At 38.4% G+C, this 14,550-nt stretch overlaps 1 protein-coding gene across 2 annotated transcripts in view; it reads right to left on the reverse strand.

The window, feature by feature from the left end:
* Nucleotides 1-14,550, reverse strand: part of DEPDC1B (DEP domain containing 1B) — a 131,720-nt gene that overhangs the window by 2,770 nt on the left and 114,400 nt on the right. For both annotated transcript variants that reach the window (XM_064376000.1, XM_064375999.1), the window contains exons 8-9: nt 5,965-6,131; nt 3,694-3,870 (exon numbers count right to left, since the gene is read on the reverse strand). In XM_064376000.1, coding sequence (XP_064232070.1) covers nt 3,694-3,870; nt 5,965-6,131 — 344 coding nt within the window. The remainder of the gene's footprint in view (nt 1-3,693; nt 3,871-5,964; nt 6,132-14,550) is intronic.

A 14,550-nucleotide genomic window follows, 5' to 3' on the forward strand; every position in this document is an offset into this window, starting at 1 on the left:
ATAGTGACTAAAATGATTCAAAACACTGATAATGTTGGACATCCACTGGAACTATCCAGGCTCCTTCCCACATCTGAAGAGTCTGATTCTCAATGCTTTGGGGATGGTAGTGGCCCACATTTAGCTAAGCTTTTAGGAAGAGAGGGGTACTACAACCATTTCCTTACATCTTACCAGTAAGAATCAAATAAAACAACAAATGTGCAGACACTGCAGAAGGGAGAAGGGAAAGGGAGAAATAAGAGGAAAAAGGAAACCAGACCTGTGAATAAATGAATATACATTAAAAATATTTAATTTCAGAGCCTGGAGTCTTTTCAATTAGAAGGTTGCAGATAAGGCTCATAGAAAGCTTGTGTCAAAAACATTGCCTACCTCATAATGTATTCCAGGGTCAGCCCTGAAACTGTCCCAAAACAATCACAGGAATAATCCAAGCAACACTGCATTTTCAGAGAAGCACTGCCCTAAATGTGATACAGTGTAGAGGCGTAGAAGCCTAATCTAGAGAACAAAGATCTATAGGTTCTGAGTGCTGAAAGGAACAACTGCTTGGCAATTCCACTGTGTACTTGCAAGAGAGAAAAGGTAACTGGACAATTGAATCACTACTGATTTTATTCAGAGCACACTGCAGTGTCTCTTCATAGATCATGTTTACTTGCAGTTAAATTAATCACCATAGTTCAGCCTTCTGAACTTCAAGTAATAACAAAGGGCTCACAAGGCTAAGTTACTACAATATATGCCTGTGCTATGCATGTGAATACACAAACCTAGCAAGTATACAGGGCAACATAGTTATTGCTTGATATGGTTTGGCTGTGTCCTCACTCAAATCTCATCTTGAAATGTAGTTCCCATAATCCCCACAAGTTGTAGGAGATGGGAGGTAATTGAATCACAGAGGCAGTTATACCCCCACGCTGTTCTTGCGATAGTAAGTGAGTTCTCATGAGATCTGACGGTTTTATGAGAGGCTTTTCTCCCTTTTGCTTGGCACTTCTCTCTCCTGCTGCCTTGTGAAGAAGAATGTGTTTGCTTCCCCTTCTGCCATGATTGTAAGTTCCCTAAGGCCTCCCCAGCCATGCTGAACTGTGAGCCAGTTAGACCTCTTTCCTTTATAAATTACCCAGTCTTGGGTCTGTCTTTATTAGCAGCATGAGAACAGACTAATACATTGCTATAACATTTTCTTTTCTTTTTTTTTTTTTTGAGACGGAGTTTCACTCTTATTACCCAGGCTGGAGTGCAATGGCGCGATCTCGGCTCACCGCAACTTCCACCTCCTGGGTTCAGGCAATTCTCCTGCCTCAGCCTCCTGAGTAGCTGGGATTACAGGCATGCACCACCGTGCCCAGCTAATTTTTTGTATTTTTAGTAGAGACGGGGTTTCACCATGTTGACCAGGATGGTCTCGATTTCTTGACCTCGTGATCCGCCCGCCTCGGCCTCCCAAAGTGCTGGGATTACAGGCGTGAGCCACCACGCCCGGCCTGCTATAACATTTTCTTGCAGAAACTTGGTGAAGTATTTCTGTTCATTTTTATTTTCTTTAGGTTTGGTTCATAAAAACACCAGAGGAAAAAAGATTGAACTAAAACAGCAGTTAAGATTACACTTTCACCCATGCAAGTGGTAAAGGTATGTATGGGTGTTAATGACAATATCCAAAGTAGGCAAAGGTGCAAAGAAAACATTCATTTTCTTACATCAATGACAAAAAAGTAAATTGAAATGATCATTCTAAAGAGAAATTTGGCAATATGCTATCGATACTTAAAATATGTTCATGGCCTTTGACCAAGCAATGCTGCTCCTAGAAGTTTATTCTTAGAAAATAATCACAAATTAGCCAAAAAAAAAATCTAGTTATAAAATACGTACTGCTATACTGCTTCCAAAATGGGGGAAAGCATGGAAACAATGTAAATATCAACCAAAAAGTATCATTTAAATATTAAGGTATATATCCATATTATGGAATACTATGTTGCCAACAATATAATAAGAAAATGATATAACAATAATGATGATATCAACAACAATGGCAGCTACTAATTGTAGTTTTACAATGTGATAAACACTATTGTTAGCATTTCGCATGTATTAAGCCCAGATGTATTAATCACATGTATTAATTCCCCCCAAAAACCCTATGAGCTAAATATTAACTACTATTATTTCCATTTTACAGATTGGAAAGAAAGATGTTGGGATAGATATTGAAGTGGAGACATGTTATATAAATTGTCTAAGGTCACACAGCTAACAAAAGGCATGTCATGAATTCAAAGGCTCCTGAGTCTGTACTCTTGGCCACTCTAATGCCAATCATGGATATTTAATAATGGAGGAATTTTTTCTTTGTTAAGAGAATGTAAGTAGAAGGAAGGGAGGCAGGCAGGCAGGCAGGCAGGCAAGCAGGCAGGAAGGAAGGAAAGAAGGAAGGAAAGGAGGGAGAGAGAGAGGGAGGAAGGGAAAGAGAGAGGGAGGCAGGAGAGAGGGAAGAAAGTAAGGCAGGCATGGACACAGATGGCAGACACACAAGAAAAAAATCTGAAAGACTGTAATACTGACTATGAACATTTTAGTATAACTCTGATAGTTTTTGGTGTATTTTTTCTATATTTCCCAAGTTTCTTCAATGTTTTAGGTTAATTACAAAAAAACATAGAAAAAATTTGTTAATTTTAAAATTGCATACTAGGAACAGCTGGACAGTTAATTATTTTTGTAATACCTCAGAAGGAGGCAGTTCACTGGTGCTTAATTGTGGAGCCTCAAAAAGAGCTCAAATGAGAAGAGGTCCAATCAGTCAGAAGGAGTCAAGTGGACCTTCTACCTGCCCTTACTAGGTTTCTGCTCCCACAGGCTGACATACAAACCCCACTTTGGGGCCCACACGATAGTAATGTATTACATTTCTTTTGCATTGTTTTTATATAACCACCATGACAACAGCAGCAACTACCTTTCAAAGAGTACCTGACATATGTCAGAAATTCATACTAGGAATTATACAGTATAGTGTTCTAATCTTCACAACTTTATAAAGTAAGAATGACTCATTTTAACACCTGAGAAAAGAAAGTAAAATCTGAAGAGGTTAAGGGACTTGCCCAGAGTCACACAACAAAAAGGATACAGCTAGGAGTTTGGCCAGGGTTTCATGGCTTTAATGCCAGTGTTCTTCTACCATAGTATGCTTTTTAGACAGGGAATATGGCATGATAGTTTAGAGCACTGATTCCAAAGGCTGACTGCCTCAGTCTGAATTCTAGCTCTGTGGTCTTAAACAAAGTTATTTAAATTCTTTATGCCTCAGGTTTTTCATGCAAAAAGTGAGAATATTAAACTAGGTCACAGGGCAATTACAAATCAAGACACTTATTTCACATAAAATCATTTCCATCAGTACATACATGTAGATTCTGAACAAACTCATTCAAGAAATTTGCAATAAAAAATATGCCACATGGATTGATATAACAAAACCAAATTTGCATTCTGTAAACTTTTCAACGATAATACAAACACATGCAGGGTCTCACTATGTGCCAAGACCTGTTATAAGTCCTTTATAAACATTAATTCACTTGATCCTCATAATAAAATGCCCCAAGAAGCCTAGCAAGCTTACATGATTTTCTACTGCCAATTTTATAGGACTGATAATATCCTCTCCTTTACCTGGACTCTTCGTAGATGAGCCACACGCTCTTCTATAGAGGTCTGCAAGGCCAAAGGGACTTTCAGAATTTCCTGGTAATTGTCCATCAGAAATGTTACCAATCTAGCAGCTAATAACTCATCCAAGTCCACTTCATCCTTGGAACACAAGATGCAACGGGAAAATGTCTGAACCATCTAAAAAAAAGAGGGGTGGGGGGTGGTAAACACAGATGAGTATTTTTTGAACTGAGTCCAATCTAATTTGCAAAAAGCAAATATGAGAAATGGTCTTAAGCACAGGGTACACATCCCATCCTACCAAGAGTACCCGGTCATCTTAGATGGGCTGAAGGTCTCAACAACCAGAACATACAAAATGTGCATCTTCCCATTAAGAGACTGCAGAGAGATGCTTATCTGAGCAATTTTTAAAGGTACCTCCTTTCATACATGATTTTAAATATACATATACATATACATACACACATATAAATATATGAAAACAAATTTTGAAAATCATTATCACCATGACTTGAATCATGTAGCACTTTTAAATTCAAAGCACTTTATAGCCAATTATTACTTATCCTAATTTCATTATTGATTTGTTTTAAACCACTAACACAGTCCATATGTTTCAACCATTACATCTTTTCCTAGTTAGCTTATTTTCTCTAGGATTTTGGATGCATATTTGACAATCACCTTTGAACAAAACCATGGGATTTTATAGTACATTAAGTGATGAGACTCTCTTTGCAGCAAGCAGAAATACAAAATATAGCATCAATATAATATAATAATTTCTACAGAATTCATATTAACTACTCCATTCTTTTTCTTTTTCTTTTTTGTTTTTTTAGATGGAGTCTCACTCTGTTGTCCAGGCTGCAGTGCAGTGGTGTGATCTCGGCTCACTGCAACCTCCACCTCTCGGTTCCAAGCAATTCTCCTGCCTCAGTCTCCCTGAGTAGCTGTGATTACAGGTGCCCACCACCACACCCAGCTAATTCTTGGATTTTTAGTACAGACAGGATTTCACCATTTTGGTCAGGCTAGTCTAGAACTCTTAACCTCAGGTTATCCACCTGCCTCAGCCTCCCAAAGTGCTGGGATTACAGGCATGAGCCACCATGCCTGGCTTAACTACTCCATTCTTAATGCTATTCTTTGGACTGGCTTTTTTATTTTCCTACTAATTTTATTGCTGACAATCTTCCTTCAAAATCTTCAAGCATAAAATCATGTAATTCTGCTTAGTAAGACTTCATTTCATTAACACACTGCAAATGATCTTCACTTACATTTACATGTACAGAGAGACACTCAAGCAGAGATTTTTTGCCTGGAGACCATGGACCCCAGAGACTCTGTGATTGCCTTGAAACTGCATGCAAAGTTTTGCACATATATTCTATATGCAGAATAGATATAAAGTTTTCTTCAGCTTTTCAAAAAGGTTCATTAGCCTCTCTAGCCATGCACTCACCCTAAAAAAATATAGAGATCAAGAATCCTACTGGACATTGAGTGCTCCTCTGATCTTACTCTATTTTTCTTAAACTGGGCCAGTGAATCTCTGTCAGTGGTTTAGCGGGATATAGAAAGCACATACATTTCACTGAAGCACCAATTTTGCTCCAAGACATTTTTTGAGAAAAATTAAGAGATTTTGCTAGTAAGTAGGTTCTAAAATAAACTCTCTTTAAAAACATATGCTAACAGAAGCAGAGATTAGATGGTGGTTACCAGAGGCTGGGGGTAAGGGACATGGAAATGGAAGATGCTGGTCAAAGGGTACAAAGCTCCAGCAAGACAGGAGGAGTAAGTCTTAATGATCTAGTGCACAGCATGGTGACCACAGTTATAACAATGTATTGTATATTTCAAAATTACCAAAAGAATAGATTTTTAATGTTCTCCTTACAAAAAAGATGAATATTGTAATTAGCTTGATTGACTCTTTCTAAAATGTATACATAGATTAAAACATCACATACCCCCATAAATATATGCAATTATTATTTGTCAATTAACAATACATGTAAAATAATTTTAAGTGGGAGGACAGGATGTAGCAGATCTCTCTACAGAGTCTGCCCCTTACTCAGTCTTCATGTTCTTCAGGACACTTAAACCAAAAGCATGATTACGAGTCTGGGTGGACACTGACTGTGGCTCTTTTAAGCAAGCCTGCTTTGTACTTCCCTCTGATCACCCAAACTAACACACCCTACTCAGTCAAATTCCATTCCAAAAAGTCGTATCTTATATTAAAAATCAACCTACCAGTGTTCTGGTGCCAAAGCCATCACACAGGGGTGGCATCTCTTTGTTTAAGCAAATCCTTGCCATCATCCTCATCAATAGCTGTAACTTCCTCCTATTTTCAGGAGGCAGGAGAAGGCAGCAAATCTGAAATGCTTCAACTGCCACTTTCTCTTTCTGTAACAAACCTGATTTAGAAAAAAAAAAAGTTATCTCTTAACATCTATAGCCTATTTGATTCTATATGGTCATATTTTAACAAAATATATATTAGCAAAGTTACATAAAATATTTTCAGTTTCAGCTTTACTGGGTAAATTGAATATAGATCCATTGTCACTCACAAATCACCATAGAAAATACAAACCATTGATCAGGGATGACAAATATATACAACCAAATACAGCCATTTTCTCCTCCCATGCACTAGACAGATACGTCTCAATTTTCATAGCATTCTTTCCCACTGAACCAGGAGCAGCCAGGCTAACACTACCCTAACCCTCATCACTCACGTTATTATTAAGTCCAAAATAGCAAGAACATGAACATGTCATCACTGCCCAGAATTCTCCCCTCTGTATTACTTCCTCATTATCAGCAGGCTCTCCACCTTGCATGACTCTCACTGACTAAATAAAGAACTAATGCCCACATAGTTAGTCCACTGCCAAATGGTTCCACTTCTTTCTAAATAGTATCTGTCAAATAACCCTTCCTTCCACTTAGGCTATCTTTCATAGTTAAGTATGCTGATTCAACCATGTTATATGCCATCCTTCCTCACTTCAGATATGATCTTGCTAAAAGTTAGGATATTCTAGCCAGGCACAGTGGCTCACACTTGTAATATCAGCACTTTGAGAGGCTGAGACAGAAGAATCACTTGAGGCCAGGAGTTTGAGACCAGCCTGGGCAACGTAGTGAGAACTCATCTCTACAAAAAAAATTGTTTAATTAGCTGGCATGGTGGCACACGCCAGTAGTCCTAGCTATTCAGGAGACTGAGGCAGGAGAACGGTTTGAACCCAGGAGTTTAAGGTTATAGTGAGCCATGATTGCACCAGTCTGGGTAATATATTAAGACCCTGTCTCTCTCTCTCTTTTTTAAAAGGATATCATAATATTGCTCTCTTTTTTATTATATTTGTCCCTGGACACACTTATATCCAAGCCCTTTAATGAGGTGAAACTGCTCCTATCAGTTTATCTGTTCTATATTCAACAATTTCAAGTTACCACTAGTCTTTGGGAGGCAAAAACCATCTTTTATATTGAATAAGTATTTATTGACCATCTACAATACACAAGAACTGTGCTATTTCCTGAAAATACAAAGATATACCAGGCCTCTTCCTTTGAAGAGCTTATGCACTGTGAGAAGAAACCCATTAACAAATAAGTGACAAATGAGAAGCAATGCAAGAAACATCTGCAAGGACCACAGGAGGGGAACTATAAGTCACTCAGTATGACTGCAGCACAGGTTATGAGGGGAATGACTTGGCAGAAGTAAAGCTAGAAAGATCAACAAAGATGAGATCGTAGAAGGCCCTGACAGCCAGACAAAGGAGATTGGGTTTCATCCCAAAGGAAATGGATGTGCATGGGTGGGAAAGGAGGGCAGAAGAGAGAGCTTTTCTAGACCAAGTGCAGACCCTAGACATACTCAGGAATGCTGCTGATTATCATCATTATCATCTATGTAGACCTGTTTTCAATTCCACATCATTAAATCATGGAAAGAAAAAAGATTTACAATCATATTTTAATATATTCTTTCATTTACCCAACAAATATTTATGAAGCCCTGCCTGTATTCCAGGAACTGTATTAGGAGGGGACATACAGTGAAGAATAAAGCAAAATCCCTGTGTGATCTCATGGAGCTTGTTTTCCAGAGATAAAAAGCAAAAAGATATAGAAATACAATGTCAGGTGAAAAGATACTATGGAGAAAAACAGACTGGAAAGGAGCTGGGGAGTGAGGGAATGTACTCCAAAAAATAGTTCTACCATTTTCAGGAAGGCCCTTCTCTAAGGTGATCATGTGAGCAGAGATCCAAAGGAAATGAGAGCAAGCCAGGGAAATACTGCAGAGACAAATTTTCAAGGTAGAGGAAATAGCAATTAACAAAGATTGTAATGTGAGCCCATGCTGGGACTGTGTGAGGTATAGGAATGGGGCCAGCATCAAGAAAGAGTGTGGGTAAGGAAAACAAGTCAGAAATCAGGTTAGAGAGGCAGCTAAGGGGTGGATCATACAGAACTTCATAGGCTATATAATTAAGGACAGTGGGGTTCATTATAAATGACCTGAGAAACCACTAGTGGGTTCTGAGCAGAAGAGTCACTTGATGTGAATTGCTTTTTACTCTAGCACCTGTATAGCAAATAGATTGTAAGGGGAAAACGGAAAAAGAAAGCCACACAGCATGCTGATGGCCTGGATAGGGATGTGGCGGTTGAACTGATAATAACTAGAAAAATTATATCTCCACAAAGCCATCTAGTTTTTCCATAAAGTCTTCTATCTCATTGTCCTACAAATCCCTTCTTTTTCCAAATTAAAAATCCCTTTGCAAAGGGAGATCTCACCTTATCATTGCTGAATTGTATCTACATTGGTTTATGAATGAGACTACAAGCTAAATGAAAGCATAATGCATTTCTATTGGCAAGCCATATTTCCTAGTATAATACAAGGTAAACAAATAAACACTCAAATACCTATTTATCAACAGACCAAATTTTATTATAATATTAGCCAGCATTATATGGCTACTAAATGATAATTTTTGAAGTTATGCAACAATATTTGTAGTATAATATTTAAGAAAAAAATGAAAGCATGCTGATTATAAAACCTGTAACTGAGTTTTTTTGAGGTTTTGGTGAGGCACAGCTCCCCTGAGAGAATGCTGTGGATTCTTGGTCTCCGCCCTCTTAAGAATAAGAGAAGGGACCACTGCAGGTGCGCTGTACACTCGTAAGAGTAAAATACTGGACCCAAGAAGTGTTGCAGAAAGGTTATTTTATTTAGGTAGAGAAAAGAGAAGAAAAGAATAAGAAAAGAAAGACTTCCATGAAGATGTAGAAGTGGATTCCAGAGGGGAAATCCAAGAGGGGAAAGAGCGCTCCCACTATGTGGGAGGGAATCCCAGAGAGTCGGAAATCCGGTATGGGTAAAGGAGTAGGGGAATTTATCCTGGGAGAAATTCCCACCTTCCCAAGTTCCTCTGGCCAATGAAAGGAGTTCCTTTGAACTTCCGCTGGAGTGATTGACTTTTGATTCTTCCCGCGCCCGAAATTCAAACATAAACCGTTAAATATCCTGGATGGAGAGAGATGGGAGGGAGGCATGGCGCTGGGAAATTCTTGCCCTTAAAACTACGCCTCCTTGTGGACTTGGTAAGAGAACACATTCCCTCAAAGTTTTATGAAAAATAATGTATTAAAAAAGAAATATATTTTAAAATTAAGAGTACATCAGATTTTTTTATTTTTAAATTACTTTGTGAGGATGCTGTTAAACAAATATGTAAAAAGTATATCTATTATATTTTTTCCAAAAATCATTACTAAATTCTAAACTACCAGTTGCTTGCATGTATAAAGCAAAAATTAGAGTAGATAATGATTTCAGGCTTTATGAAAATTAAGTGAGGCTAGGCACGGTGGCTCATGCCTATAATCTCAGCATTTTGGGAGGTAAAGATGGGAGGATTGCCTGAGGCCAGGAGATTAAGATCAGCCTGGACAACATCACAAGATCCTATCTTTATAAAAAAAATTAAAAAATTAGATAGGCATAGTGTTGCATGCCTGTGGTCCTAGCTACTCAGAAGACTAAGGCAGGAGGATCACTCAAGCCCATGAGCTTGAGTCTGCAGTGAGCTATGACTGCACCACTGCACCAGCCTGGGCAAAAAAGCAAGACCCTGAAAAAAGAAAAGGAAAGAGAGAAATAAAGAAAAAGCAAAAAGAAATTAAGCAAGAAGGTATAGGAAAATCCATCTCAGGAATTTATCTTCACAAACCTACATACTGCATGATGAGTGACCAGGCTTGACTCATCAATATCCCAATAACTCAACCATCCTGTGAGACCAGGGTCTCCCTTCTCCTCCCTCCTGATCCCAACTGGGACTCCTTTACAATTCCTTCCAGCTGTCAACCTTCCTATTTCCTGTGAAAACAGCAGCCTATGCTCTATCTCTTCCTCTTTTAAATCCATAATCATTTCCCAAGATTGTCCCCTTACTTCTGGCAGTGAAGAAGCCACTATCAGTATCCTTAATGGAAGGAAGTGTCTGCTGCACAATATTGGATAATGTGAAGGGAGAGGGAGTTGCTTACCCCCAAAGCTAAAAGAGCAGCATGAAAGGATGACGTTCCTGTCACCTGCAGCTGGAGCATGGGATACAGTTTACCAGACTGGGGAGAAAACCCACTGTAAGGACTGGTTAGGTCTATAACACTATTAGATTTGAACCACAGTTGAGCTACATAATGAATTAAGTAGGACTCTGTAAGTTGATCTTGTAATGTAGCCATCTTCTAAAGCAATGTTCTGAGTAGTGGGGAGGGAGGGGAAGAGCAGAACACTTTTTCCAAACCTATCATTTTGACATAATTTCTGGGACAAAATTGAAAAATTAATTCATTTCTCCCTCCTAAGAGGTATAAAATTGTTTGCCCAATTCCCTTTACCTGCTTACTTTTTTTCAAATATACATTACTACCACCTAATATACTACAGAATTTACTTATGTTAACTACCATTGTTTCCCCTCTGCCCCACTGGAATGTAAGCTCCACAAGAGTAGAGATTCTTATCACTTTTGTTTGTTGATATGCCTCCAATAGCTAGAAGAACACCTGGTACATCATAAGTATCAATAAAGTTTTGTGTAAAGAATGAATGAATGAATGATAAGATTGACCCATCTCTTATTGGGATGGCAGTCAGAATATCTGGATTAAATCCCAGCTCTCACCTGACTGTGGACAAGTCAACCTCCATAAATCAGTAAAATGTTGCTAATAGTCATAAAACCAAATCAATGTACTACACTGGGTATCCATGGGCCATACAGAGGACTCAAGTGAACTAAAATTTTCAATAGCATCAATCATAGCTACTACTACATTAAAACTAACAACAGGAGGAAGATATGACGTGAATCACATAGAGCTTTGGCCAGATTTTCTTTAAAATCTTGTTTAAAAATGTATCGTGCACTAATAGATAAGATCAAATTTGGCTCTGGGCCTCACAACAACAGCAGGTAAAATTCCACAATGTCCCAACACAGGCATATTATTGAATAATAAGTCATTTAATTACGCCCTCCTAAACCCTAATTGCCGAAACACTTGTAGACCCACATTACATAATATAGAAGAAGATATAAAGATGCAAACATCATCCACATATCGTGTTTTTGTAAAATTCGCCATGCATACTTCAGAAAGCCTCTGTCACAGTTTTTGCTCTGTGAGACACTGGAAGATTTTCAGGTCTGCATTATTATTACTTGCAAAAAGATATGTCTTGTTCCCTAGTGTTAGAAGGTCCTAAACAACTCAAAAACTTTTTTCAGCTGAAAGTTTGTAGATGTCTTTGTTAGTGTCAATGAGAGAACTAACTTTGCAGTTGTCATTTAATAGTTGGCTCCTTGTTAAAGATTACAGAAGTCTTTATTGGAGTCACCTATTAATACACAGGTATAATCTCATTTTATTGCACTTCCCTTCATTGTGCTTTGCAGATACTATGTTTCTTACAAATTGAAGCTTTGTGGCAATCCTGTGTTAAGCAAGTCTGTCAGCACCATTTTTCCAAAAACATATCCTCACACCATGTCTCTGTATCACATTTTGGTAATTCAGAGTATTTTAATTTTTTTCATTATTGTTTTATCTATTATGATCTATGATCAATAAGTAATCTTTGATGTTACTACTGTAACTGTTTGGGGGCACCACACAACATGTCCGTGAGACTGTGAACTTAATCAATCAATGTGTGTGTTCTAACTGCTCCACCAACAGATGGTTCCCCCTCTCTCCCTCTCCTTGGGCCTCCCCATTCCCTCAGACACAGCAATATTGAAATTGGGCCAATTAATAACCCTACAATGGCTTCTAAGTGTTCAAGTGAAAGAAGAGTCAAACATCTCTCACTTTAAATCAAAAAAAATGATTACCCTTAGTGAGGGTAGCAGGTTAAAAGCTGAGAGAAGTCACAAGCTAGGCCTCTGGTGCCAAACAGTTAGCCAAGTTATGAACGCAAAGAGAAGTTCTTAAAAGAGACCAAAATACTACTTCAGTGAGCACACAAATGATAAGACAGTGAAACAGCTGCGTTGCTGACAAGGGAGAAAGTCTGAGTGGTCTAGACAGAAAATCCAACCAATCACATTTCTTTAAGCCCCAGCCTAGTCTAGAACAAAGTTCTAACTTTTCAATTCTATGAAGGCTGAGAGAGGTAAGGAAACTATAGAAGAAAAGTTGGAAGCTAGCATAGGCTGGTTTAGGAGGTTTGAGGAAACAGGCTGTCTTCATAACATAAACAACAGCTACATTAAACAACAAATTTTCAGTGTAGACAAAACAGCCTTTAATGGAAAAAGATGCCATCTAGGACATTTGTTACTACAAGGGAGAAGTCAGTATTTGGCTTCAAAGCTTGAAAGGACAGGCTGGCTCTCTTGTTAGGAATTAATATAGCTGGTGACTTGAAGTTGAAACCAGTGCTCATTTACCATTCCAAACAACCTAGGGACCTTAAGAATTATGCTACATCTGGCTGGGTGTAGTAGCTTACACGTGTAATCACAGCACTTTGGGAGGTCGAGGCAGGAGGATCACCTGAGGCCACGAATTCAAGACCAGCCTGGCCAACACCATAAAATCCTGTCTCGGCAAAAAATACAAAACTTAGCTGGGCATAGTAGTGTGTGCCTACAGTCCCAAGTACTCTGGAGGCTGAGGCAGGGGAATTTCTTGAGCCCCGGAAGTGGAGGTTGCAATGAGCTGACATCATGCCACTGCACTCCAGCCTGGGCAACAGAGCGAGGCTCCACCTCAAAAAAAAAAAAAAAAAAAAAAAAAGAATTATGCTACATCTATTCTGCCTGGGCTCTAGAAATGACAGCACATGGTTTAGTGAAGATTTTAAGTCCACCGTTTTTTCATGCCTGCTACCACAAGATCGATTGTAGCTCATAAATCAAGGAGTAATTTCAACTTTCAAGTCTTATTACTTATACATTTCATTAAGCAGTGTCTATCATAGATAGTGATTCCTCTGATGCATCTGAGCAAAGTACATTGAAAATCTTCTGGAAAGGACTTACTATTCAAGATGCCACTGAAAACATTCATGACTCACAGGAGGAGTTCAAAATATCAACATTAATAGGAGTCTGGAATAAGTAATACCAATACTCCTTGATGATTTTGGTGGGGGTGGGGGTTAAGTCTCAGTGAAAAAAGTGACCACAGATATAGTGGAAATAAGAAGAGAACTAGATTTAGAAGTGGAGGCTGAAGATGGGGCTGAACTGCTGCAATCTTATGATGATAAAACTTGAGGAGTTACTTCTTATGAATGAGACAAGAAAGTAGTTTCTTGAGATGGAATGTACTCCTGGTGACGATGTGAACATTGTTGAAATGACAACAAAGGGTTTAGAATGTTCCATAAACTTAGTTAATAAAGCAATTACAGGCTTTGCAAGGATTGATTCCAATTTTGAAATAACTTCTACCATGGGTAAAATGCTATGAAATACCATCACAGGCTTCTGAGAAATATTTTGTAAAAGGAATATTAATCGGTGCAGCAAACTTCATTTTCTGATTTTAAGAAACTGCCACAGCCCCCCACCAATCTTCAGCAACCACCACCCTGATCAGTTAGCATCCACCAACATCCAGGCAAGACCCTCTACCAGCAAAAAGACTATGACTTGCTGAAGGCTCAGATGATTATTAGCATTTTTGGTAACAAATTATTTATAAGTAATACACTACACTGGTTTTAGACATAATACTATTGCACACTTAATGGCCTACAGTATAGTATAAACACATCATTTACATCCACCGAGAAACCAAAAAATTTGTGTAGCTCACTTTATTATAATATTTACTTTATTATGGTGGTCTGGAACCAAACCTGCAGTATCTTCGAGGTATGCCTGTATAATGTACAATGTCACTGTCTTAAAATCCAGGTGAAAAGATGCTTTTTTCTTTGTAAATCATATTTCCCATTGAGAAACCCCTGTGGTAAAGATTTTCCCACGTTCAGTAAGTATTTAGAATTTTGAACATCTGCTGTCATCTGGGAATATGCAAAGGGCCTACTGGACAAGTTGGCATAGAAATTAAGATTATCTAGAGCCTGAAATACCTGGGTTCCTATACAAGCTTTGCAACCTAACTAGCTATGTGACCTGTAAGCCCTAACTTAGGCTTCTGTAAAATGGAGGAAATTAATTAAATAAGAGTTGTAGAATTGGCCAGGTGCAGTGGCTCACGCCTGTAATCCCAGCACTTTGGGAGGCCGAGGTGGGTGGATCACTATTCAAGAGA

The sequence above is a fragment of the Aotus nancymaae genome, unplaced genomic scaffold (genome assembly GCF_030222135.1).
Source record: "Aotus nancymaae isolate 86718 unplaced genomic scaffold, 86718_ANA_hifiasm-v0.15.2.pri h1tg000014l, whole genome shotgun sequence".
NCBI lineage: Eukaryota > Metazoa > Chordata > Mammalia > Primates > Aotidae > Aotus > Aotus nancymaae.